The sequence below is a fragment of the Paramacrobiotus metropolitanus genome, unplaced genomic scaffold, assembly GCF_019649055.1.
Source record: "Paramacrobiotus metropolitanus isolate TYO unplaced genomic scaffold, Prichtersi_v1.0 Parri_scaffold0000002, whole genome shotgun sequence".
Classification (NCBI taxonomy): domain Eukaryota; kingdom Metazoa; phylum Tardigrada; class Eutardigrada; order Parachela; family Macrobiotidae; genus Paramacrobiotus; species Paramacrobiotus metropolitanus.
The window spans coordinates 3,446,991-3,470,195 of NW_026570222.1; the positions used below are offsets into that span (position 1 = coordinate 3,446,991).

General features: G+C 41.9%; 5 protein-coding genes across 7 annotated transcripts; 2 read left to right on the forward strand and 3 right to left on the reverse strand.

Annotated features, from left to right (window-relative positions):
* Positions 1–1,578: 1,578 nt before the first annotated feature.
* Positions 1,579–6,633, forward strand: LOC129583420 (transmembrane protease serine 9-like). Its single transcript, XM_055475213.1, has 8 exons — positions 1,579–2,188; positions 2,836–3,176; positions 3,640–4,036; positions 4,216–4,259; positions 4,607–4,760; positions 4,881–5,457; positions 5,903–5,954; positions 6,125–6,633. Exons 1-8 carry the CDS (start codon positions 2,059–2,061, stop codon positions 6,497–6,499), a joined length of 2,070 nt encoding a protein of 689 aa, XP_055331188.1. The 5' UTR covers positions 1,579–2,058; the 3' UTR covers positions 6,500–6,633.
* A 1,098-nt stretch (positions 6,634–7,731) lies between these two features.
* LOC129589365 (G-protein coupled receptor moody-like) lies at positions 7,732–10,009 on the reverse strand. Its single transcript, XM_055484100.1, has 3 exons — positions 9,222–10,009; positions 8,929–9,062; positions 7,732–8,489 (listed from the first exon to the last, which is right to left on the reverse strand). The coding sequence occupies exons 1-3, from the start codon at positions 10,007–10,009 to the stop codon at positions 8,230–8,232; spliced, it is 1,182 nt and encodes a 393-aa protein (XP_055340075.1). The 3' UTR covers positions 7,732–8,229.
* Positions 10,010–11,049: 1,040 nt separating this feature from the next.
* Positions 11,050–15,275, forward strand: LOC129583412 (mucin-2-like). The gene is made up of 7 exons (XM_055475202.1): positions 11,050–11,194; positions 11,431–11,709; positions 11,824–12,672; positions 12,737–12,879; positions 12,946–13,838; positions 14,239–14,729; positions 14,812–15,275. Exons 1-7 carry the CDS (start codon positions 11,105–11,107, stop codon positions 15,007–15,009), a joined length of 2,943 nt encoding a protein of 980 aa, XP_055331177.1. The 5' UTR covers positions 11,050–11,104; the 3' UTR covers positions 15,010–15,275.
* On the reverse strand, positions 14,215–18,292 carry LOC129583428 (uncharacterized). Of its 3 annotated transcripts, none has more exons than XM_055475226.1 (8): positions 17,921–18,292; positions 17,160–17,752; positions 16,764–16,900; positions 16,314–16,670; positions 15,986–16,178; positions 15,750–15,844; positions 14,806–15,653; positions 14,215–14,747 (listed from the first exon to the last, which is right to left on the reverse strand). In XM_055475226.1, exons 2-7 carry the CDS (start codon positions 17,710–17,712, stop codon positions 15,456–15,458), a joined length of 1,533 nt encoding a protein of 510 aa, XP_055331201.1. In that variant the 5' UTR covers positions 17,713–17,752; positions 17,921–18,292; the 3' UTR covers positions 14,215–14,747; positions 14,806–15,455. The 3 variants fall into 3 exon arrangements, with proteins under 3 accessions (XP_055331201.1, XP_055331209.1, XP_055331215.1); XM_055475234.1 differs by lacking the exon at positions 17,921–18,292 and adding an exon at positions 17,906–17,915; XM_055475240.1 differs by lacking the exon at positions 17,921–18,292 and having other exon boundaries at positions 14,218–14,747; positions 15,765–15,844; positions 17,160–17,895.
* Positions 18,293–18,815: 523 nt separating this feature from the next.
* On the reverse strand, positions 18,816–21,177 carry LOC129587774 (B-cell CLL/lymphoma 7 protein family member B-like). Its single transcript, XM_055481684.1, has 5 exons — positions 20,903–21,177; positions 20,771–20,835; positions 20,350–20,526; positions 19,657–19,764; positions 18,816–19,289 (listed from the first exon to the last, which is right to left on the reverse strand). The coding sequence occupies exons 1-5, from the start codon at positions 21,010–21,012 to the stop codon at positions 19,183–19,185; spliced, it is 567 nt and encodes a 188-aa protein (XP_055337659.1). The 5' UTR covers positions 21,013–21,177; the 3' UTR covers positions 18,816–19,182.
* Positions 21,178–23,205: the final 2,028 nt, after the last annotated feature.

Sequence of the window (23,205 nt, forward strand, 5' to 3'; positions counted from 1 at the left end):
AAAATGTGTTGCTGGTACGCAAATCTGTGCAGGAATTATTCTGATCCTGTTGGAGATTGCCAGTAAGTCGTTAACCACTGCTAATATACTTCGTAAACCTACATATGTACATGTCAATCTATATTTCGAATCCTGATCGAGGTGTTAGGTCTTGTGATTTCGTGTCTCTACTTTTTTTAAAGGTTCCCCGCTTAAAATTCTGGGTGTAGTTTTTAATGCCTTCTAAAACATTTGCCTCTAAAGTAGTACAAGCACTACCCGTACTTGTTTTTCGTAAGTTTATACCGAATTACCAATACCTATACCGAATACCGAATTACCAATATACCGAATTACCAATACCTATACCGTTTATACCGAATTACCAATACCGAATTACCACTGCACCTGTTGCTCTCTGTATACTGACTGTTTGGTCAAACGGCGGTATAAAACGGATCTGGCGGGCTAAAATTAATTTTGTACACAAAGTTTGCTACAGTTTTAGTTAGGTACGACTAATGAGGTTTTCAAGTTTTAACCAAAAAATTAGAACTTTTGAAGGACCGGAAGACGAAATATGTCTGATAAAAGCAATGCCAAGCCCAACCTTTTTTTGCACGCATAGCGTAAACTAAAAGTTATCATAAAGACTTTGCATGATGCGAATTCAGAAGCAGTTCAGAATGTATGTATTGTATAAGTGTCTAAAATGGTTCTACTTGTGTACTCTTTAAGTCGGTCAAGTATGTAAATCTAGATAAGACGGGTGCGTATCTTGCAAAATCCATTTAACAGGAATAAACCAGCATAATCTTTACGATCACTTTTCGGTTTTTCGTGCTTGCAAGTTTAATCGTACAGAAAACTCCTTCGTGACTAAAAAAATACTAACAACCGAAACAATGAGCAATAAAATCACAGTTTAAAATTAATAATACTGTAATAATCACAGAATCAGTTCCTAAAATCCGATAAAATTTATATATTTTATCTCGAAATTTGTTTTATTTATTGTTAGATTTAATTACATTTTTATTTTTGCAACTGTTTAAACATCCGCTTTAAGTTTTTATATTTTTATATTATTTGCTTATTTTGCAGATTACACCACATCTCTGTGTCCTTATTCGCGCAGCTTTGTCCCGGGTATTTGGATCGGAATTATCGTAGTGGCTACGGGCATATCGAATTTCATGCATTTCAGAGTGGAGTATATGCAAAACAAGCGACTTCCTGCTAATGCCACTCCAGTTTCCTATGGTTGTTTGTTCCGAAGAGTGTATTTGATGTTGAGCAGCCTGACCGTGATTCTCTGCTTATCCATGATAGCTTTCTTATCGTGGTTTCTGTATGATCTGGGAGATATTGCCGAAAAAGGTCAAGATCCAAAAAACTACGATGTGAAAAAGAGTACTTTTGCGATGACCATGGCTATGACATGTTTATATTGCGTCGTACTAATCGCTACATTATTTGGCATCGTTTATGTGGTGTTTTTTTGCAAAATACTGACCACGAAATCGGACCAAAGGAATGAGACTATGCTGCAGTCGCACAATAACACACCTACCGTTTCCGGCCAAGGACTGGCTGGAAATTAAAGCATATATCATTAATTTTGCATCGCAAGCAGTTTTGTGATTCGACAGTTTCGTTGATCTTAATAATTTTGTATGGAAAATTATATGCCGTTTTCTGATTCGTTTATCGTATCATTGTTTTACCTCTGGGCTGCGCTAATTGAGCAAATTAAACGGATCCGCTAATTGCGTTGAAGTTGCGCGCGGCTCAACACGTGCCAGTTACATAATTATCATAATAATATTGTCAACGGATGGTTCGACTACAACTGGGGCGAAAGACAAGACAACTAGCAAAAAACGGAAGTTTAATTGTTGGTATCGGCGTCTGCGTTCGGATGAGCATCAATCGAGTGGGCTATCTGTGTTTTGTTCGTGCTTTGTTATGAGTAAATGTTGCGTTTAATTGTTGACCTCACTTGTGCGTGGCGTGCATTCTGGCATTGTAGATTGCACAAGTATGTTAGACAGCTGAGATTCTGCAGCTTTTAATTAAATGAAAAAATTTCCCTGTCGAATGCACCGCCCGGTCGACTTTTTGATACGTTGTTCTGTGATTGTTTTCGTGTCCCTGTTGTTGTTGCAGTTGTTGAACTTGGAATTAGTCCACGCGCACTCTACTAGAGGTAAAATAATCCTTCTCATAACCGGTTTTGAAATAAAAAACTTTTGTAAGTCGGTGATATCAAAGTACCACAGTCGCTTGCGCATCGAAAATGATGTTACAGTATCGTTTAAAACATTTTTTTCTAACGTAAATGCGGCGAAATTTGTAATTATATAGATATGATTTGAACGATAAGCTTAAGAATTTTATACTTACATTATATGAATTTTGATGTTGTTTATATTCCAAACAATGAATTAAGTTTTTATTTTTGTACTGCTAGAAAAGCAAAGGTACAGTTGTATATCTATATCTTATCAAGTTGCGCAGAAAGCTATAACCTAGAGTACGAAATACAATGTGCGTAAAAATACTAGTATTGACGAATAAAATTAACGCATAAAAACCAAAATTTAATTTGCCCAAATGGTTCAACTAGCAATAGTCGAAGACTCGAATTCAAAGTTCAGTGGTGCAACAATAATATCCGCTCATTTACGAGAAGTACTCAAACCACGTTACCGCGTCCAAATCTCTTGAATTTCGGCGGGAACATATTTGCCATAGCGCAATAAGGTCTTCCCGAGCTACCACATGAAGTGGATTACAAATTTAAACGCACCACATCTTGTAATATTAGGGAGTATTAATTTAAAACTTTAACAGAAAAGCGCGAAGCTCCCTGCCGAGCGTCAGAAGAAAATGGGGCAGGGTTTTGTTTGGATGCAGATAAACTGCAGTCGCAGTGCGTCGGTCGAATGGCCATTGCCCAACAGTCCCGGGAGTGTAAGGCGGATCAGTGGTGCTGTTTACGCAGCGGAAGACGGTTCCACGGTAAAGTTGCCATGAACAGACTACTGAAAAGTACTTCGGTCGATGATGCACCATGCGGGCATGGTAGCAACTTCAACCGCAATCTCTTCACATCCGGTGGCGAATCGAACATACGGCGTTTCGCCAGAATTTTCGACGGAAACCCAGTTGATCCGGGTGATGTTTGTTGGATTGTAAGTATCTCTGTACAGGTTCACTGATACTTTACTTACTACTATTAATTATTCATTTTTGCTGTCACGTTAAATTTTAGTATTGGTGCCGACGAGCATTGCTCTGAGAGAAGCAAATTTAGATATGCTTAATCATTAATTTTATGGCACGCGCAATTGAAAGATGTACGTATTGACGGATTAGCTTATTATGTTTACAAATTGTCTTGGTGCGAGCGTTTGCGACCAAACGATCCTTAGCTGGAATGAACTAATTAAGCATTTTTGTAATAATTAACAATTAACGTTACTGAAATTTGCAACTATCAAAAATATTAGGAAGCACAGCATGGTTGGTGCAGAAATCGAACTATAAAAATATACGCCCGCGTGCAAAGCAAGCGAAGCTGTGAACTTTGAAATTCCTTAAAATTGTTTTTACCGTTTTATGCTAGTTGACACATAACAGGGTCTGTTTGCTTAGGCTGCCATATTCGACAAAGGCAACGCCACGTTAGGAATTCCATTTACTTATTTGTGTGCCGGCGCTGTTTTAAATTCCACTCATGTTATCACTGTCGCCCACTGTGTCGACCGTCTGTTGTCCGATACCGGCCAAATACTCATCCAGACAGGAATCACCGACGCATCGCCTGGCATGCGGAATGTCAATGACGGTTGTAGTCAGAATTTCGCTGTGGCAGACCTGATCATCCCAGATTCCTACGATCCCGATACGCTGGATAAGGATTTCGCCATACTGAAGGTTAAAGGGAAGATCCGCAGCAATGACTGCACTTGTCGTGCATGTACATTGGACCGGACAGTGTCCAGTTCCTCTATGGTAACATGCTGGGTGGCCGGTTTTGGCGCAACACGAGGTAATTATTAGCTTGTTAGCTCTTAAGTGTTATGTACTCACAAAAACTAAAAAGGCTTTTGAATGATAAACTGAAAATACATTGCTTCCGATCCGATGCCAGAGCTCCTGTGCTGACACCTGCTTCGTTTACTTATCTGGTTTCGGCACAGTTTTAAATTGTTGTATTTTCAATTTCAGAAGGAGGACAAGGTTCCTTGCAACTTACAAAATCGACTATCGATGTAGGTGGTTTTCTGCAACAATGTCATCGACAGCAATATAAAACTGCAACCTTCTTATGTAATAAAAGGTTTTTAATGTGTACAATATGTCTAAATGTACGTTTGCTGCACAATGTGCAATACAAGTACATTATATATTATTTGAAGGTATGCATATCTGTACGAATAGATTGCTTAAGCGCGGCGATGGGTATTAAGTAGATGACATTGTAATGGATGCAACAGTACTCGTATGCTTAGCATTTGGTGCTTATTACTAACTATTATTATAGTGTTACCTGATTTTGGTACTGAATGCATTCTTATAAAACCTGAAAAAAACTGGCAGTGACTATCGTGACCTTTAGTTTGTGAGACGAGACCGATGTGAAGTGTTGCTCGGAAGTCAACTGTCAGGATCCAAAAGATTTAAATTAGCCGACTCATCCGTGTGTGCTGGCGATATCCAACGGGGAGGAATTTGCACGAACGACGGTGGTGCTCCTTTGACCTGCATCGTCGGTACAGTAACTTTTACTTGAGAGACTAAGAACAATTTTCGACGGATTTTCGCAAGGATCATGTAAAGAAAACTCTGTGACAATTACGAGTATTTTTGATGTTCAATTGTTTTGCTCTCAGACGGCCGGCACACACTGGTAGCGCTGGGAAGTTGGTCTACCGACTGTTCCCGAATGCCCAGCATTTTCGCCAGTCTGATGTCCTGCCCGCAACTTCTCCAGGATCCTAACGTCCCCTGCAACCTTAACGAAGCTGTCTTAACCGCGGCAGTCGCCCTGACGGATACGGTAATGGACGGAAGTGGACCGAAATGCGGCATACCCGGCACCAACGAAGTCGATCCGTTTGCTCTGGCCAATCAGAGCCCGGATAAACAGGCACAAGATGCGCTGCGCGTCAAGAAAGAAGCCAAATCCCTGAAGACGAAGATTCTGACGACCGGTTTTCCCATGATGAGCGATCATACCATACCGGAAATCATTACCGACGACGATGAGATCAGATCGAAACAGGGCACCATCATGCTGCCCGGCGGTAATCTCTCCTCCATATCCAAACTGTTTCCGGCGGAAACCATCGTCGGTGGTGCAACCGTGCCACTTAATCAGATCTGCTGGCAGGTCCTGGTTTCCACAGGCTGTGGAGGGAGCATCATTTCGGATCAGCATATTTTGACAGCGGCACACTGCGTGACAATGTACGTACACGGGGCAACGCACACAATCAGTAGAGTAGAGGTTAGGTATATTGTTTATCACCACTTTTCACGCCAATCTGCATCAGTTTTACATACAACAGATAAAATACACGAAATATTTACTTATGTTAGATATATGATACTAATAAACATTTAGATTAAAGTGCAATATAGCAATCAACTGCAACAATCATACATCAAAATTTCTCACTAGTTATTTTCGCTTAATTTGCGAATAACGAAGAAATTGCAAAAGGCTAACAAATTATAAGAATTACCTAGGTCTCGGTAAGTACAAATATCTGAGTAATTATACTGTGAATGTTATCGAATAAAAATTGCTGGAGGGAGACTACGCTATTGTCAGACTGCTAATATGGTGCGATTTTATCGGAGATCAAACTAATAGAATCTATTATGCTTAGAAAACATCTGCACATTTTAGAGCGGGAACGACGAAAGCTAAAGATCCTCGTAGTGTGCGTGTTGTCCTTGGGGTAAGCATCATGATTACTGACAATGTTGCAAACTAAAAATTCATGGAACTGTACAGATATATGTGTGAGACACTGCCGACCATTTAGTTAGTAGTATTATTTTTGTTTGCTTCCGTGAACTATTTGCTCCGCAAAAAATATTGCATAATTACGTGCCGATTTTTCAACAGGCTACTCAGTCTCCTGTGCAGTTCCCACTGAAAGACTGTCAAGAACTGCGCTCTGTTCGGCGGGTTATCGTTCATCCGGACTACTTCCTGGGCAACGACACTAGCGAATGGGTGTCCAGCGATATCGCCATTCTCGAACTGGATCGCAGCATCGATTTCCGCAACCCATGCGTGTGCCGGATCTGTCTGCAGAATTCCGAACCGGCACCCGGTGAGAAGTGCACCGTTAGCGGTTTCGGCTGCCAGGTGCCGACTAAGCCGTCGTCACCGTGTCAGGATCAGAAAGTGCGTGACCTTATGAAGCTGAATGTCATCATGCCGGGGATGACGTCTGTTCGTCCTTCTTCAATACTGACTTCCCAGCGAAAATGCTGACCTGCTCCGCATCCAATCTCAGCCATGCGCCCTGTTTCGGGGACAGCGGTGGCCCGGTGGTGTGTTACAACAGCGAGCAGAGCACGTATTATCAGGGGGGTGTGACAAGTTTCGCCATCTTCCCCGACGGAATGGAGGAATGCGGATTGGCGAAATGGAATTTTCAGTATTATACCAAAGTCAAAGCGTTCGTTAGCTGGATACAGGAGGAAGTGCCGGATGTCATGGTGCGTGCTTTATTCGCATTAGCTTGCCTTTGTTTACTGTTCATTCGTACTTGGTACTCGTATACAGTTTGCAATACAGACACCAGAAACGGTAGGGTAGTGCTAGTGATGTGGTAATTTGAATCAACCTAGTATCCATTAAATAATTACAGGGCGCAGTCAGTCATTTAATTAGTACGTATACCGTGAATGCCCTGCGCTTGTTTTGATAAACAATTTTTAGCAACGCAGTAGCTCTACAGCAATATACTGCTTATTGTAACAAACTGACTTGCCACGTGTACACTTTACAGTTGCCGCATTCACAGTATTAGTATTACTGTATTACCAAAGCACAGCAGCTTTAAATGTACAGGTGTAATGAGTACTTTATTGATTTATAAAAATTGTTCTTTGCATTTTATAGGTCACTGATCCTGGATCTTTTTCTTTTCACGCTTCCTTCAAGGTCGACCTGGGCAAAGGTGTTTCCTCCTTAATATCATCGAATAACCTTCTTCCAAACGTGTAAACAAACAGATCTTAATAATTTTTGAATCTCAAGAAGAGCTTGTGATGCAAAATGAGTAGATTTAACTTGACATGAGAAAAAAGAATATAATTCGTACATGCGAAGCCTAGTTAGGTTCTATGAAGTATACCTACTATACGGGTATGCATATGTATCGTATTATATGCATGAATAATAATACTCGTGTATCTATAGTATTTTTTTTATAAAAGTTCGTTAAAATGGCAAAGTCAGGAGGACAGCGTTCAAAATGAAATGAAGAAACGAAATATCGGTCTGAATTCTGAAATGACACGATTGTTTTAAGTCCGTAAGTTAGTTTTTACCGACAACATCACCATCACGCATCTCTGCAACTCTGTAGTCTCTACAGCACCAGCACCGCCGTAGTCTACAGCACTTGTACCACTTTAGTGATAACGGAATATAAAATATTAACTGTATTGCGGTGACTCTCAGATCGCTACATCTCAGCATACCGCTACATCTCAGCTCTCCGCCGGCTGATCCGAAAAGGCTGCGTTTTGAAAGAAGCTTGCGAATATGCAAAGTACATAGCAGGCGTTTAGCACATCAGCACCACCAGATCTGATGTACAATAACCGCTAAAAGCGCGTGTAGAGCAAAGGGTAACTGGCCTGCCATTCTCTGTGACTTTTTTGAAAGGGAGCAGGGAGCTGCAGGACACCTGCCCTTCCCTGTGTCTTTTTTGAAAGGGAGCAGGGAGCTGCAGGACACAAATACCTACCGGTTGAAAAAGGCGATTTGGACCGTGCTGCAGGATCGTCACAGAAGATGGTTTGCAGGGAAGAATGGGTCTGATTCAGACCGCTTGCCATTTTTATGGCTTTTGGACCGTTCTGCGAGGCTGCGATGTAGCGATCTGAGAGTCACCGCAATACAGTTATTGTAGAACTTTAGGTACTCGTAGCTCACAGATATACTGCTGCAAAAGACTATGTCATGTCGGGACGGAAATGGATCAAAGCAAATCATATCGTCTGTGCTCGAACTTGTGAGCGTGGAACCGCCAGTTCCTGGAAACAATTTCCGGACATTCTGGAACTGGCCTGAGAAAGGTCATAACTGTAAGATTGTATCGGTAGATTGACATTCAGGTGCTTATCCGCTTCGCTGACAGTGGCGACGCTTGAAACATGACGACCGTAAAAAATTTTGCCAACGAGTCGAGCAACATCTCTTCTAGTATCGGGATTTGCGCTTACATACACCAAAGGGCACAGCCCACAACCTATTCAAGGAAAATAAACTCAAAACGGTTCCGTTTAAGAGTGAAATAATACGTAATTTCAAATTATTTCTCTAATAAGGTAATAGTAATATAATAATAATAAGGTAATAATTATAAGGTACTATCTATTGCCAATTTATCTAGTACTGCAGCACTAGTGCTATGCACCACATTTCTACTGAAGCGAGTACCTCGTAATACATTATAAATTTTTAGACAGACCTGAATAAGTATTTAGCCATGTAATGTGCATAAGTCGATATCGGCAAACGCCGCGTTTATGCTGGAAACTTGAATTTAAAATACGTACGTAAAACAATAAAATGCGAACAGCAGTTCGAATTTAAATGACAAGTATTCGCTGTAATCGTTATGTTTAAATAAAAAACAAATGCCTCGTTTGTTGCTACTAAATTATTTGAGCTAACGTAAAAAGTACCTGCAAAAGCCATGGCAAGCAAGGCTCCTGGAAAAATACCGCGAGGGAGGCTCTGAAGAAGCGGTGCTCCAAAACCAAAGGACGATCCAGGAAGAAAACAGACAAAGAAGACAGCGGATGTGGTAGCCGTAGCCCTGAATTAAGGGAGCCAAGAATTAGTTATCAGTCCAGAAATGCTATGTCACGAATTAAATTCTATAAAACCACAATTTATGACATGTATGTAACAAGATATGTATTCTAAAAATTATAGTGTAGGCGGCTGTAGGTAGGCAATCTTGCGAATACAGTACTTCGTTATGCGTAACTCCGATCGCATTTTCTGTGCCTTCTGTCGCGCGTACCGCACCATGTCCTTTCCAAACGGCTCCGTCGAGGTGGTGGTGCTCAGCCGCACCATTCTCTGCCCGCTAATTTTCTGCTGTGACCTTTTAATGCGCCACACCACGTAGCCATAACATCCGCACACCACCGCGAACGGGACAATAACGGCAAACACCAGGAAGCTCATCTGGTACGCTAGCGAGGTCACCTGAACGAGACTGCAGCGGCGCATGAGAAACGAATAGCCATACTGCCCACCGATGCGGAATAACGGGAAGACGAACAAAGAAAACGATATCCACCATGTGAGCCAGATGAGGGTGATGTTCAGCCAGATATTCTGCTGATAGGTCTTGCTCCGGCCCAGATGACCCACGGAGAAGGCCCGATCCACCGACAACACGGCGTGTGCGTAGGCCGACACGCACCATGACGCGTACGAGAGGAACGCCACGCTTTGACACAATATACAATCGGGATTGCTAACCCTGTCCAGAAAACTCATGTAGATCAGCAGCGGCAAGACAATGCCGCAGACAAACAATGTCACCACGGCTAGGTTAATCAGCATCGCGTTGCTGGGACGATGCTGCGTAGAGACATGGGAGGAAATCAGGATGATCGTGATACTACTAGCCACGCCGATACAGCAAATAGGCACAAAGACAATGGTAAGAGCGTATCCGTACAGTGAGTAAGAGCTGGTGGAACTGTTCTGTGCAAAGGGGGACAGCGGCTTCGCGGTTAAATTGTCCATTTTGTGTGGACATTCAAAAAAGGATCGAAATGGAAAGATATGCACTATGTTCGCGACAGTAAGATCGTGGAGTTGCGGAAGGTAGAATGATATAAACCGGCATCAAACGACTACACGGGAGCGCTGTGCGTGCCATGGAAATGCGTGCAGAGCGTGTCAATAACGATTTTGGTTAATTGTCCGGTCACGTTGTTCGGATTAAGCGATAATATGACACAATTCACTTGAACGCATATAGGCAATTTCTGATGAAGAAAATCACATAATATGTTCTTCGTATTAGTTAAAACACAGTAATAAACTATAATTTTATTGATCTTTAAGCTAACTGACATCGCATACGCAGGCCTCGGCTTCGCGGTTCAGGGCGTGGGAATTATCTCACAATCAGTCAGGGGATACCGGAATACGTATTTTAGTGTTTCGAAGTCTGTTTGCAGTAATGCTAACAGTATTTGCAGTAATATTACAGTATTTTTGAAAAGCGAATATCTATTAACAGGTTGCTGAAAATCATGGAATCACGTTCAAATGCATAGTTATATTCGTAGAATTACCGAATTTCTTCTATTATCGTAATTTACGAGCTACAACAGAAACGCTTATTGTACATCCGCACAATGAATGCTACAAGTTTCCTATTGTTTACTTATTTATTTAGCTTACTGGTTGACTGCAAAATGCAGAGTAGATCTGGACCATTGTCAGCGTATATTGTATTTACACAGTTACTGGGTGGCTAAGCTAACTGGTAAGCATCTGTTAAATAAACTGCAGAGACGTATGATCAAACCGAATAAACTAAAAACTGCCCGAAAAATTGAAAAGTTCAGAGTCTGCAAAATTATCCGTTAACGTTTATTTATCATATCCGGTGAATTATGAAACTTATCTTAAGGTTTCAAATGAATTAAACGGCTGAGACGAGAAATTTCGTATATAAGCTATGATGAATTTCGCAGTGCGCTGCTGGAAGAAGTATGTTGAAATTAATAAATACTAGCTGCCAGTAGCGATATTGCCGTAGTATTATATGACACGATAGTCAGTGTCGTCGATAACATTTTGTGGTCATTTTAACTGTTACACAAAATAATGGATCTTACAACCAGATTGACATTTGGATTATACAGATTTATTTGGGCATTAATTGCTTTTTGTATCTCATCCACTGGCGCACATGAGGTACACTGTACATGTATATGTGAAATACTGATCTATATGTGTAATACTGATCGCTGATTGCAGCAATCTTTACAGTTTTTGTTACAATTAGATGATCCTGACGTTTACGGAATTTATTTATATGTAACGCACTGAATAGTGTATAATTTTTAAAAGGCTCATATGCTTGTACATGTTGCTTGCTATGATAAAATATTACATGTACTGTATTAAAAGCGATTTCATTAAAATTTTAGATTCGAAAGCGGCAATCGCAGCCGGTTGTTTGTGGGCAACCCCTTTACACTGGTGCCGTTGTGGAAACCGCGCAACCTGGAACATTCATACTAAGGGCATCGGCCACAGACACAGCTGGAATACCTTTAACATGGTCGATACCGGATACCTCATTAAGATCGTTTCAGATCAATCCTACCACTGGTGACATCACTACAGCGTTGCAGCTGTCCCGGAGATTTACCCGATCAGCACTAGAGTTCCGAATTCGGGCTTCAGAAACGGGCACACCGGCAAATGTAAGCGATGCTACGAGTGTTAAATTCTTTCTGAAAAATATCATTAATTTTGTCATTACTACAAAATGTGAAATCATCAGGTGAGTGTTTTCAAAATTGTATACTAATGTATAGTACTGCGAGGCTGCCGTGCGCTTAAACATCCTCCCGGTGACCGGGCCCGGAACGTCCGCATCCGGCATATTTTCCCAAACTTCGTATACCTTTACGGCATCAACGTGTGCCGTGGGCGCCACTGTGGGAACAATAACGCCGGCCACGACAACGACCGGTGTGACGTACACGTACACCATACCAAGTGGAAACAGTTATTTTTCGGTCAATCCAACTAGCGGATTAATCACGCTTATTGCCATTCCTCCCACGGGGACGCAGACCTTCTCCGTCACAGCAACCGGCTCCACTGGTACCACCGGTACAGTCCCCGTAACGGTGTCCACCACCTGCTCCGGGACGGGAACCACCGGGCTGACCTTCTCCCAACCGTCGTACACCTTTACGCAGACAACATGCATACCGGGTTCCATAATCGGAGCCGTCAGCGCCTTTTCGACAACGGGCGGCACGGTGACCTATACGCTACCAACCGGTAACGGTCTGTTTACTATCAATCCAACCACAGGACAGATCACATCGCTGTCCACGACCAGTCTAGGAACACAAACGCTGACCGTACAAGCCATCTCCAGCACCGGTCAGACCGCCACGGCTATGGTGCTGATCTCGTCAGTCTGCAGTGGAACCGGCATCGGAACGGGAGCACCAGTTTTTACGCAACCGTTCTATTCGTTTACAGCGGCTACTTGTACTGTCGGTGGTACAGTGGGGCAAATTCAAGCCATATCTTCGTTTCCGGTAACATATCTAGTATTTCCCACAAACCCCTATTATTCCGTCAATCCCACTACCGGAGTGATTACAATCATCGCGGTGCCACCTGCGGGAATCGCCCAAACACTCACGGTGTGGATCCTTGTGACATGCTGCATGCTGTCATTTTTTATCGAAATTAAAACTTTCTTTCCAGGTGCAAGCAATTTCAACCAGCGGCATCCCAGCTACCGCAACAATATCTATCACCGGTTGCACTAGTACGGGCATCATCAGTGGAACTGCTCCGGTCTTCCAGCAGGCTGTATATTCTTTCACCGCCACAGTATGCACAGCGGGGTAAATTTAATTTCTTATTTCCAAAAAAATCGTTTCTTAATCTTTAAGTTGACAAAATAATACTAGGTACCCAATCGGTCAAGTCGTCGCCACTTCCGCCACCGGACTGGTTACGTACACCGGAACAAGCCCATACTTCAGCGTGAATCCCACAACTGGGCAAATTACGGCCATAACCACTCCCCCTTCCGGTGTGCAGACTATACAGGTAACTGCCGTGTCCAGCAGCGGTCAGAGTGCCAGCACACTGGTTACCATCAACACGCTGTGCACCGGAACCGGCATCGGCACCGGTATATTCCCGGGCATCGGTCTGGGGATCGGTGGCACCGTGCCGACTTTCGTCCAGCCCTTTTATTCATTTACCGTCACCTCGTGTACATCGGGCACGGCGGTTGGATCAGTTACGGCCCAGTCGCCATACGGTATCCCGGTGTACTCCATTGATGCTGCCAATGGCGGGACCAATCCATACTTCGCCATAAGTCCACAGAGCGGAAGCATTTCGCTTATCGGCACACCGCCTTCGGGATATTCCCAACAACTGACGGTCCGCGCGCAGGCCAGTGGCTATACAGCATCTGTCCCGGTCAACATTGCCATCACTTGTTCAGGCACCAGTACCGGAACTATCGGCATTACCGGAAGCACGAGCGGGTTGTTTTCGCAGTCGTCCTACAGCTTCAGCGCCGGCGCATGCACACCCGGTGCACAAGTTGGTCAGGTGACAGCCAATGTTCCGGCTGGCACAACTGTAACGTATACAATCAACAGCGGCAATAACGGACAATACATCATCAATCCTTCTTCCGGTATTATAAATGCTGCGACTCAATTGTCGCCTGGTGTGCCATCGACATTGACTGTATCCGCTATATCAACATCCGGTCAGTCCGGAACTGCTAATGTTATTATCAGTCCGACGTGCAATGGTCAGCAATTGGTGATTACTGGCTCAGGTAATAGCTACGTGATGAGCGTACGTATTGGAAAAATAAGTCACGTCATTGTAGTATCGTTAGATTCAAATCATCAATTACCTTACCTGCCTAGAGTAGCTGTTTGCCGTATACGGCCGTATACCATCGCGGATTGAATTAAGGGCAGATGTACTCGTACAAAAAATTTACAAAAAATTTACAAATTTACAAAATTTTTTGCTTGTGCAGATATATTTTGCTTTTGCATTTTCTGTTGATTATTACGACCCCAGAAATTACAAGGTAATAACTAATAACTATAGCGAACAATGCTGATAAACTGATAAAACATTACGTAGTTAAACTACAAAACTAAATGCCTTAAAGGAGACAATTTTAATTTTGAATGAGATAAATCATAAATGACAATTGTTAACAGGTGGTGCACCAACATTTTCTCAATCATCGTACAGTTTCCCACTTTCCACGTGCACTGCTGGGTCTGTTATCGGTTCAGTCGCAGCAAATGTGCCGGGCGGTGGCCAAGTTTCCTATACTCTGACCGGCTCGCAGTACTTTGGCATCAATCCTGGGACCGGCCAAGTTGGCCTAATTTCCGTACCGCCCACGGGAACGTATCCCTTGACAATTAACGCACTGAGCACCAGTGGCCAGACCGCGACGACCACCGCCACGGTCACCGCCAGTTGTTCGGGTGCGCCCATATTGACGTCGAATACCGGCGTCAATACAATTTCCAGCCCCGGTGTTAATACAATTTCGAACACGGGAGTGATCGGAACAAATACCGTCAACGCTAATCCCCTCAATAACGCGGTGGCCATTGGTGGAGGACCAGTGTTCAATCAGTCTAGTTATCAGTGTTCCGCCTCCTGTTCGACGGATTCGGCCCGCGTTTGCGTTGTCCGGGTACGTCAACTTGGAGCGCTAGAAAGAGTTAATTGCATCACTGCTGCAGACCGTGCACAAATATAATTTTACTCACTTTTAGGCGACAAATTCACGACAGGATTCGATGGACTACGGATTAAGTACGAGCAACCAGTTTTATATTGATTCCAGTTCGGGAGAAATCCGTACCATTACTGCAGTTCGAGGCGGTGGAACGTTTTCTCTTGCGGCCACCGCTACCGATCCTTTCGGTAACCGAGGAACCGCGCCGGTCACTATCACTATTGTCGGCTGTTAATTGTTAGTATAACAATGTTGTTGTCTGTGTTAAATACAATTAGGCCACGAAAACTATCTACCCATAGTTTACAAATTTTGTTAAACAATTGCCACTTTCCTGCGTTTTGTAAGAGGCCAAGAGCGTATTTTTGTGAAATTGTATACCGTCGCTTTGTGTGCACTGTGCAGTGCATTCTCTGCACACGTACGAGTAATTTTGTACTTCCACACGAGAATGTTGGAAAAACTATAACAAAGAAGTCGTGAGTGACCGACCATAAAACTGGCGCCCCTGACACGATAATTATGGTGTTCGTAAACCGTGTTAACCTGAATTATCAATTTCTGAAACCTGAAACACGTGCGAAATGTCGCTGCCGCTATACAGATGTCATGGGAAGACCGGGAACATGAGGCAATCAGCCACGTCATGTCGACATCAATCTTCGTAATTTTATGTACATATTACACGTTGTCTTGTAATTCGGGATAGAAAGGCGATAATTTTCTCCACGAGCTCCCATCATTCAGAATAGGATTCCTGTCCTTTTCTGGAACGAATGGATGAGGTGGGTCGGCGGAAAATGGCACAAAAGATGTCCCAGCTGTAGTTCGGTAATCCAGACCGTGTTTGGCTTCGACAATGCTGGTTGCCTGCATGTTCTACAGTAATAAGCGCTCGTTCATTGAGGCGTTATCGCAAAACACTTTGCAAACTAAAGCGGCGGTCTGCTGCTTCCGTGTAACCAAAATTCGTACGAGTATAAAAAAGACCTTGTGAATTCTGCTTTGATCCGGCAGCGGCAACTGCTTGTAGGACTGCTGGAAAACTGTTTCGTTTGTCATCATAGGAGCTACAATTAGATACTTACGTAAATCAACGAATTATGCTGATAATTTTTAACGAATAATCAATTAGTTGTTCTGGCCGGCTCCAACTATATTGATCCATTTTCCGAATTAACAATGGTAAGGGAGGAATGCTTATTAGTTACCTCCGAAAGGAATCGCGTCTACAATACGGCTTGGAGGAGGGCGAATCGCCTGTGTGCGGTCCACGCTGTGCGGGACCATGGATTCGCGGTGCTCCGTAGTGACCACGGCTGGGTCATTTTCCAGCCCTGGAGGAAGCGCGCTAACGAATGAACCAAAATTTCGTTTTGGTCGCCGATAGTGTTCATGACTCCACTGCAAAATCGCACATCACTATCAGCTGTTTAATTCCCAGGGTAATTTGAAATTAAGATTGTGATTTCAGTTGTGATTTCAGTGTGAGTATGAACATATGTATGTTTGCAACAGCAACTGCAATAATTATTTTACCCTGGGAAAACTGTCGATGGTCATTGACTGTTGGTGCAAATGTTTCGGCAAGAATTTTTCTTCAATCTTCAAATCCTGTCCAACAATATCGCCATATTTATGTTTATAGTCCATTTTGCCGTTTTTATCCATCATTTGCACATTTCCAGGATAACAAACGTGTTCCGCATGGCTGGTTACAGTGTGATCTGTCAGACGCTCGTCCATGTGATACAGCTCGGCCAAATCACGATGCTGCTGCTTCACTGGATCGCTTTTGGCCAACAGCATTTGACTAAGGGAAAATGGACGATGGTCAGCTCGGGACCGAGTATTTCCGGTAGACTCGTTAGTTAGTGGAAGCAAAGCGGACTTCGGCTGCAAAAATCCGTTCTCCTTGTACACAGAAGTTGGACAGCGATGTACAGTAATTCAGACAAAACTGTTCCATCTGTGTAATTCAGTACGTACTGTGAAGTTTGGTACTGCCGCAGCTCCTTTAGCATCTGAATAATCTTGGGCACTATAAACGGGGTACGTATCGGTAACCGTGGTCGTAGCATTGAATTTTGATTTCGGTTGCTCTTTGAAGACATTTTCAATGCCGCCTGCAATAACTATGATTAAAATTCTAGGCACCACATAAAACAAAACATCAAACAGTAATAACAAAGTTTAAATGAACCAGAGTAAAATGCACCGTACAATTAAACTTATTACACAACGACCATAAAGCAGTTAACAATATGGTTAAGACCGTTAAGCGTATGTTTATAGTTAGGCGGAGAGTCTACCCAAAGCTTCTAATAATTAGTAACTACTACAAGTAACTACCTAGTACAGTAAGTAATTAAATCGCGGAATTACATCGCGGAAGATTTATAAATCGGGTCTTTCCTGCACTGACATGAGTATAATTAGGAAATTCCATGACGTTTTTCGCTGTTAGCTTTTCCACTGGTCTGTCAGCGAGAGAAAAGCTTTTTATTTGTTCGAGCATGGCGATTTTATCTACCGGCTTTCGCGGATGAATTTCCAATGCCGGAAAAGCCTGGGTGGATGTTGTTTCAAAATCTACAAGGCGAGTGTCTTCGTGGAAGACTTTTGGGTTCGATTCTACGCTCTTGGAATGCGAGACAGTGTTTCTGTCACGGACGGAAGGCGCTTGATCTACAAAGGCTGTTCGACTTTCTGTAGTGCTGGCTGGGCCGTTCGGCTCTCTGATTATAACCTCGGCTGCCTTCCGCAGCCCGTTTAGTCCCGTTGATTCTAATTCATTTTCCTGGTATAAACGGAAATCCTTTTTATATCCAGATTTCCAGTGTTTGAAAGAATCAGAGCCAAAATAATTCAGATCTCGAAGATTTTGTATCGTTGATTGGTGGGGAGAAACACTGAGTGTGGTGTTCATCGCAGGCATGGATTCGGTTACTTCTGTTAATTTTGAGCGAGAAGGTCACCTACAAAAATATTAGCTACAGTATAAAGATTGGGTGAATACTTATTGATGTTTACGCATAAAAATCGAAATCCTGAGCGTTTTAGATTTAATGATATTCCAACCAATCATATCTTCTATAGAATGTTTATTTCAGATCAAACACCGCGCTTACTTTGTGCAAGTTTACCTTTTCTTAGATAGAGGTGCTATGTCTTTTAGCACTTCAGCTTCGTACAAGAGTTGCCGGACAGTTCCCATCGTTACACAATTGTGCACAGGCATAGTTGGTATGTGTTGTACTAACTGGATACTGCAACTTTTTCGTATGGAACTCACAAGGCTAGTTCCTTAATGTTTAATTAGCGCTTCCGGTGACACCAAAAGCGCAGAACCTGCCTAGCAATCTGATGAACTGAAGAATGACCTCAACGACGTATCAACAACCGCATACGTTTCTATCTAAATCGTTTAGTTTAGAGTGAGAATGAAAGGACAAGCTGGGCGCAAGTTATAATAATAAGTATATTTTAAGATGACATCGTTATGCGGCTTACAAGTACTTATAAGCCGCATAACTGTACGCCACATAACTGTATTACTATTACAGTTACTTTGAGCAACTGCTCCACTTAACCATAGCCATACATTTAACCATACTATATGGTTAAGTGCGAGCGTATGGTAAGTGTGAATACCATACAAACGCGTCGTATGGTGATGGACTTTCAAAGGCTCTCCTTAACACCTGCCCAATTTAACTTCCCCAGATATACACTTTTTGAATAGAGAAAACATTTTTGAATGTAAATGTAATTTTTTGGAAAGAGTTCGTTTCACGCAGTGCGAGAAAACAAATTAAATCTGAAGGGACCCAGAGTCAACTATGCGCCTTCGCTGAGTACTTTGTACACTGCTACCTCGATGGCGGTCGTCCAACTACACGATAAGGTATGGTTAAGGTATGGTTATGGTGTTTTCTGCTCAAAGCCTCTAGTAACTACATATAAGCCATATAACTGCATTACTGTACGCGTAGCCTGCAAAGCAGAACAGAGTACTGACCGTAACATAATCCTGCAAACCGCAGACTGGATTTTTTACAGCAAGCAGTTGAAAAATTTTAAAGTGCAACTGCAAAGGAAAAAGAACGTGCACATACAAAATTCTACGAATGCAAAGCACGAAGATTAAAATCGCAAGCTCAATTCTACAGTAGTGTGTAAAAAGTAAAACCACATATCAAAAAGCAATGTAAAGAGGTAAAAAACGAAAATTCGAAGATTAAACACTTTACCACAAAGTAAACGGCATACAACCCGTCACCAAACGGCTGATGTATGCCGATACAAAAACAGCGGTACGGTTATGACTTCGGAGATCTGGCATACAGCATTTCGTCCCAATAGAGAACCAAGACGGATCGTAACAGACTTGGAGGTACAGCACAGCTCACACCGGACCTTTATCGCTCTCGTTTCCCATGTCAAGTTTTGCTCTTTTAGCAGGCATTTCATCAATCTCGCCGGAAGTTCGCCTTTGATTCCATCCACTGGATCCTAAAGCAACAGTCTGTCATCTGACACGAGCCGGCACTCAGTTTTAATGTCTCCAGCACGTATTACTGGTGTTTAACGAATTGTGATGACTTGACTAGCCTAGCATATTCGAAGCTCTTCAACGGATAAGGATATGTAAGAGAGCCCGTTTAAGGGTTTCTGCTCGAAAATAAATCAAATCAAATCAATATAAGATAGCGAAAATCCCATTCCGAAATAAATCACATAACCAATTTGCAATGGTCAGTACGAATCCCGAACCGCCAGCCAGCTCATGAACTGACCACCGCTAACTTGTAAGTTATTTTTAAATTCTCTTACACATTAGCACTATCTTCTGCATCGACGGTTCTGTTAGTTTTCTTACCGTGGGATGTTAGGGACTGAATTTCCGGCGCGTCCGCATCAGAAGACATTACTGGAAAAATGTCAAGCGATTCTGTCTGTACAGGCTGGGCAATGCCATTGGCTTCGGCTAAATATAAAAAAATCAAACTCATTCAATCTGAATTACAAGGTCTACTACGCACTAAACTGAAGTTTTTGAAAACTGAAAACGTTTTCGTCTTAAAACGCTAACTAGCGATAATGCAAACTGCAAATACGAGTGCTCACAAAACGTAAACCAATGCTTAACAAAACGTAAACCAATGCTCCTTGCAATGAGCAACGAATTTACAGTATTTAGCATATTAATTTTTACTGCATAATCTGTTATGACAGCACGTACAAATTTCACGTTAGGAGGACTAGAAGTATATATAACAGCAGCAAGGAGAACGGTGCAAAAAATTAAGTAATTATTGCAATAATAATTAAGAATAATTTACTTACTCTGTATGCAACTTACAACAACTACGGCAAGGCATGTAAGTGATATAAATACAAAAAAGCTTAAATTTAAAAGGCAGTAAAGCACTTTTACAATCAACTCGGACCTAACTGCTTATAAGAGCCATCTATGCTTCTAAGCGAAAAAGTAGTCAATTTATAGTCAATTCGAAACCATTTCTTTTACTCACAATGAACTAGTATAGTTTTTTTTAATTCATGGCTTTACCTTCGGATGTGAGTTCACTTGCAACGCCGATAGAACCTGGGAGATCCTTAAGAGTTTGAGAAGCTTCGCTCGCTCCTGGCTCTTCGCCATTACTCACAGGCTGACCGTCTGTAGCAAATGATACCGATCCAGCGTCATTCCGCAAAGTATGGTTATCCTTTGCTGCACTAGGCTGATCTAAAAACATAATTCATATTTTACCAGCGCACATTTAACGCCAAGTCACCAACCATGCACGTAGATCTGTAGGGCGCGAATCATTTTGCACTAATGATTAATAAGGAACAAGGTTATAAGTTAAATATATTACTATTAAGCGATTATTATCATTACTAGAAAGTAGAAGATAATAAGTTATAAGTACAAGCCTCCGTAAAACAACAAAACCATGAAAACATCAATCGTAACTTGTAAGCCGTACCAACTATGGGAACCCATTTGTAAACGCGCAGCGTTGTATCCTTTATTGTCACCCATTTCTTCTCCCTGAAAACGTCACTGCATTTCTAAACAACGTTGATAACAAAAACCCTCGAGAAGCGAAATCACGCACCATTTTCGCACACGGTCAATGGCCATGCGAATTTTTTTCAGATCATCTTTGGCACGACTCCGTGTTTCCGCACGGAACGAGCGGGTAACAGACTTGGTAGGTGTGAACATCTTTAAAGCCCGCGTAAAATATTATTCCATCCAGACAAAAACTATTTTCAGGAAGTGTTTTTATTCCGAAACAGCTATTGTAACTGTTAAAAAGTGCTGCATGCCTACGGAACCCGTGCTACGAGTGTGAATTTGACAAATGGGTATTCAAAAATTTACGACTGAACTTGATTCGCAGTTGCCAGTTCGCTACGGCTAGCCTGGCACTGTAACAGCCATCGCAGGCGGTTGAAGCCCCTGGCCAAAAAAGGGTACTAGTACTGTACTTTGCACTCAAACTTTACATTTTTGCTACATATCTATATATTTTTGCTACATTTAGTATTATGTACTCCCATCGTTAAAGTTATAGGCGGCTGCTGGACTGATTGATGGTTGAGTGAGATTTCAGGATAAATTTAAAATTAGTAATTAGCTAATTAGTAAGCGGTTTCTTAGCGCTGAATCCCATTCGCTGCTAAATCCCTTTCATTCCTTATTAACAGTTAATGAATTATTAAAGTTGACGCTGGGGTTCTACTTGTACAAGTAGAGGTACGTTTAATTTGCAAAAAAAGGTAGCGCCGGGCCTCTGTTGGGTAAATTCGTACTGAATGTAGCGATTTCGTGCATATTATTTTGTTATGTATTACTTCCATCAAGTAGTCAGGTTTGTAAATTATAATAGCATTTGAATTTGGAATAATCAGCAATTAATTAATTACAGCGGTAAATACTGTATATTCTGATCATATAAATATTATAACATTTCTACCGTACAATGTTACCTTCTAACAATGATCCTGTGGGTTGTGTATAGTAGACTGCGGCCGGTTCAGTTGGAAATCGGAATTCGTCGTGACCGTAAATTATGCAGTGTATCATATTTCAATGCCATGCAGTTTCGTACCTGTTTATGCTGACCTTGGGGCTGTCCAGATAAATTACCTCATTAAAAGGATAGTAACAAGCTATTTCAAATACTGTTGTGTTTAGACATCCAGTCATTCGATTGTTCAAAGCCGGCCGACACCGACTCCAGGACATCTTCAGAAGCCGTTCAAGCCGAATATATACATCGCCACTAAAACACACGTTAATGGAAATATTGCAAATCGTGAAATACAGGAAGCAAATAATTCAGACACTATTATAAATAAGCGCAAGGATTAGAAGAAGCGTATTTTAATTAGATGAAAATCAATTATATACTAGAAACACGAAACATGAACTTACAATTTACTGCTTCACAGAGACAACAAAAATTTTCAAGCTTAGAGTAGATCGAATCTTGTGGTCAGTGCAGCATCCACTTAAATTCGGCTATATACGTACTCGTAAATGGCGATATTCTCTTTTCATGGCATGCTGCAAATTTTGCCCACCAGCTATGCTTGGTAATCCGATCCTTGAAAATTTCATGCTGCGTAGCAGATCTTTATCTTGTGCGGTAACCTTTCGCGTAAATAATAGTATTATTATAGGATGCAGTTAGCAAAAAAAGCCTAATCTAGCTTGTTTGTACACCAACAATTCAAGTTCAAATGTGAAATGAACACACGCGTAGAGCTATTTCGACACCGTTCTGAATCGATTCTAGTACGTTTAATGTTGCAGCTCAACAAACAACTGACTTATGGGCACATAAAAACTTTGCACTGTCTTTTTTGTAATCAATAAAGCTGTATATTAACATAACTTCGTTCGGGCAATTAAAAGTTTTAATTTTAATTATTAAAACTCTCCGATTGTCCAAACAATGCGAAAGGGCAGTGTTTTCTAGTACCATAAGCGGTCAAGTCCAGCTGCACTATAAATAAAGGTTGTACGTGCAATGCAAGTTCAAAATAAATTATAAGTAAAGTAGAAGTCAATAATATTCTGCATTTCCTGCATTTAAGACCCTTATTCATTAAGCTTTTAATTAATAATTTTCGCAAACGACAGCATGGATGCTTGCAGGAAAGTGATGAAAATGTCGCACCAATAGTACTGTAATGTCGAGCAGTTAGCACTAATGTCACAGAAACAATTACTACGACGAGTAGTTTCTTTGCAGATGTGGATTACTCGTATATTACTGTACTTGTTCTACAATACGATTATACGAGTACATAAGCCCTTGCGCTACCAGCGTCGAGATGGATTGTGCTAATGGGTTATCTCTCGAACACTTCTGTGAATTTCGCAGTTACCGTGCGATCTGCACTCCTG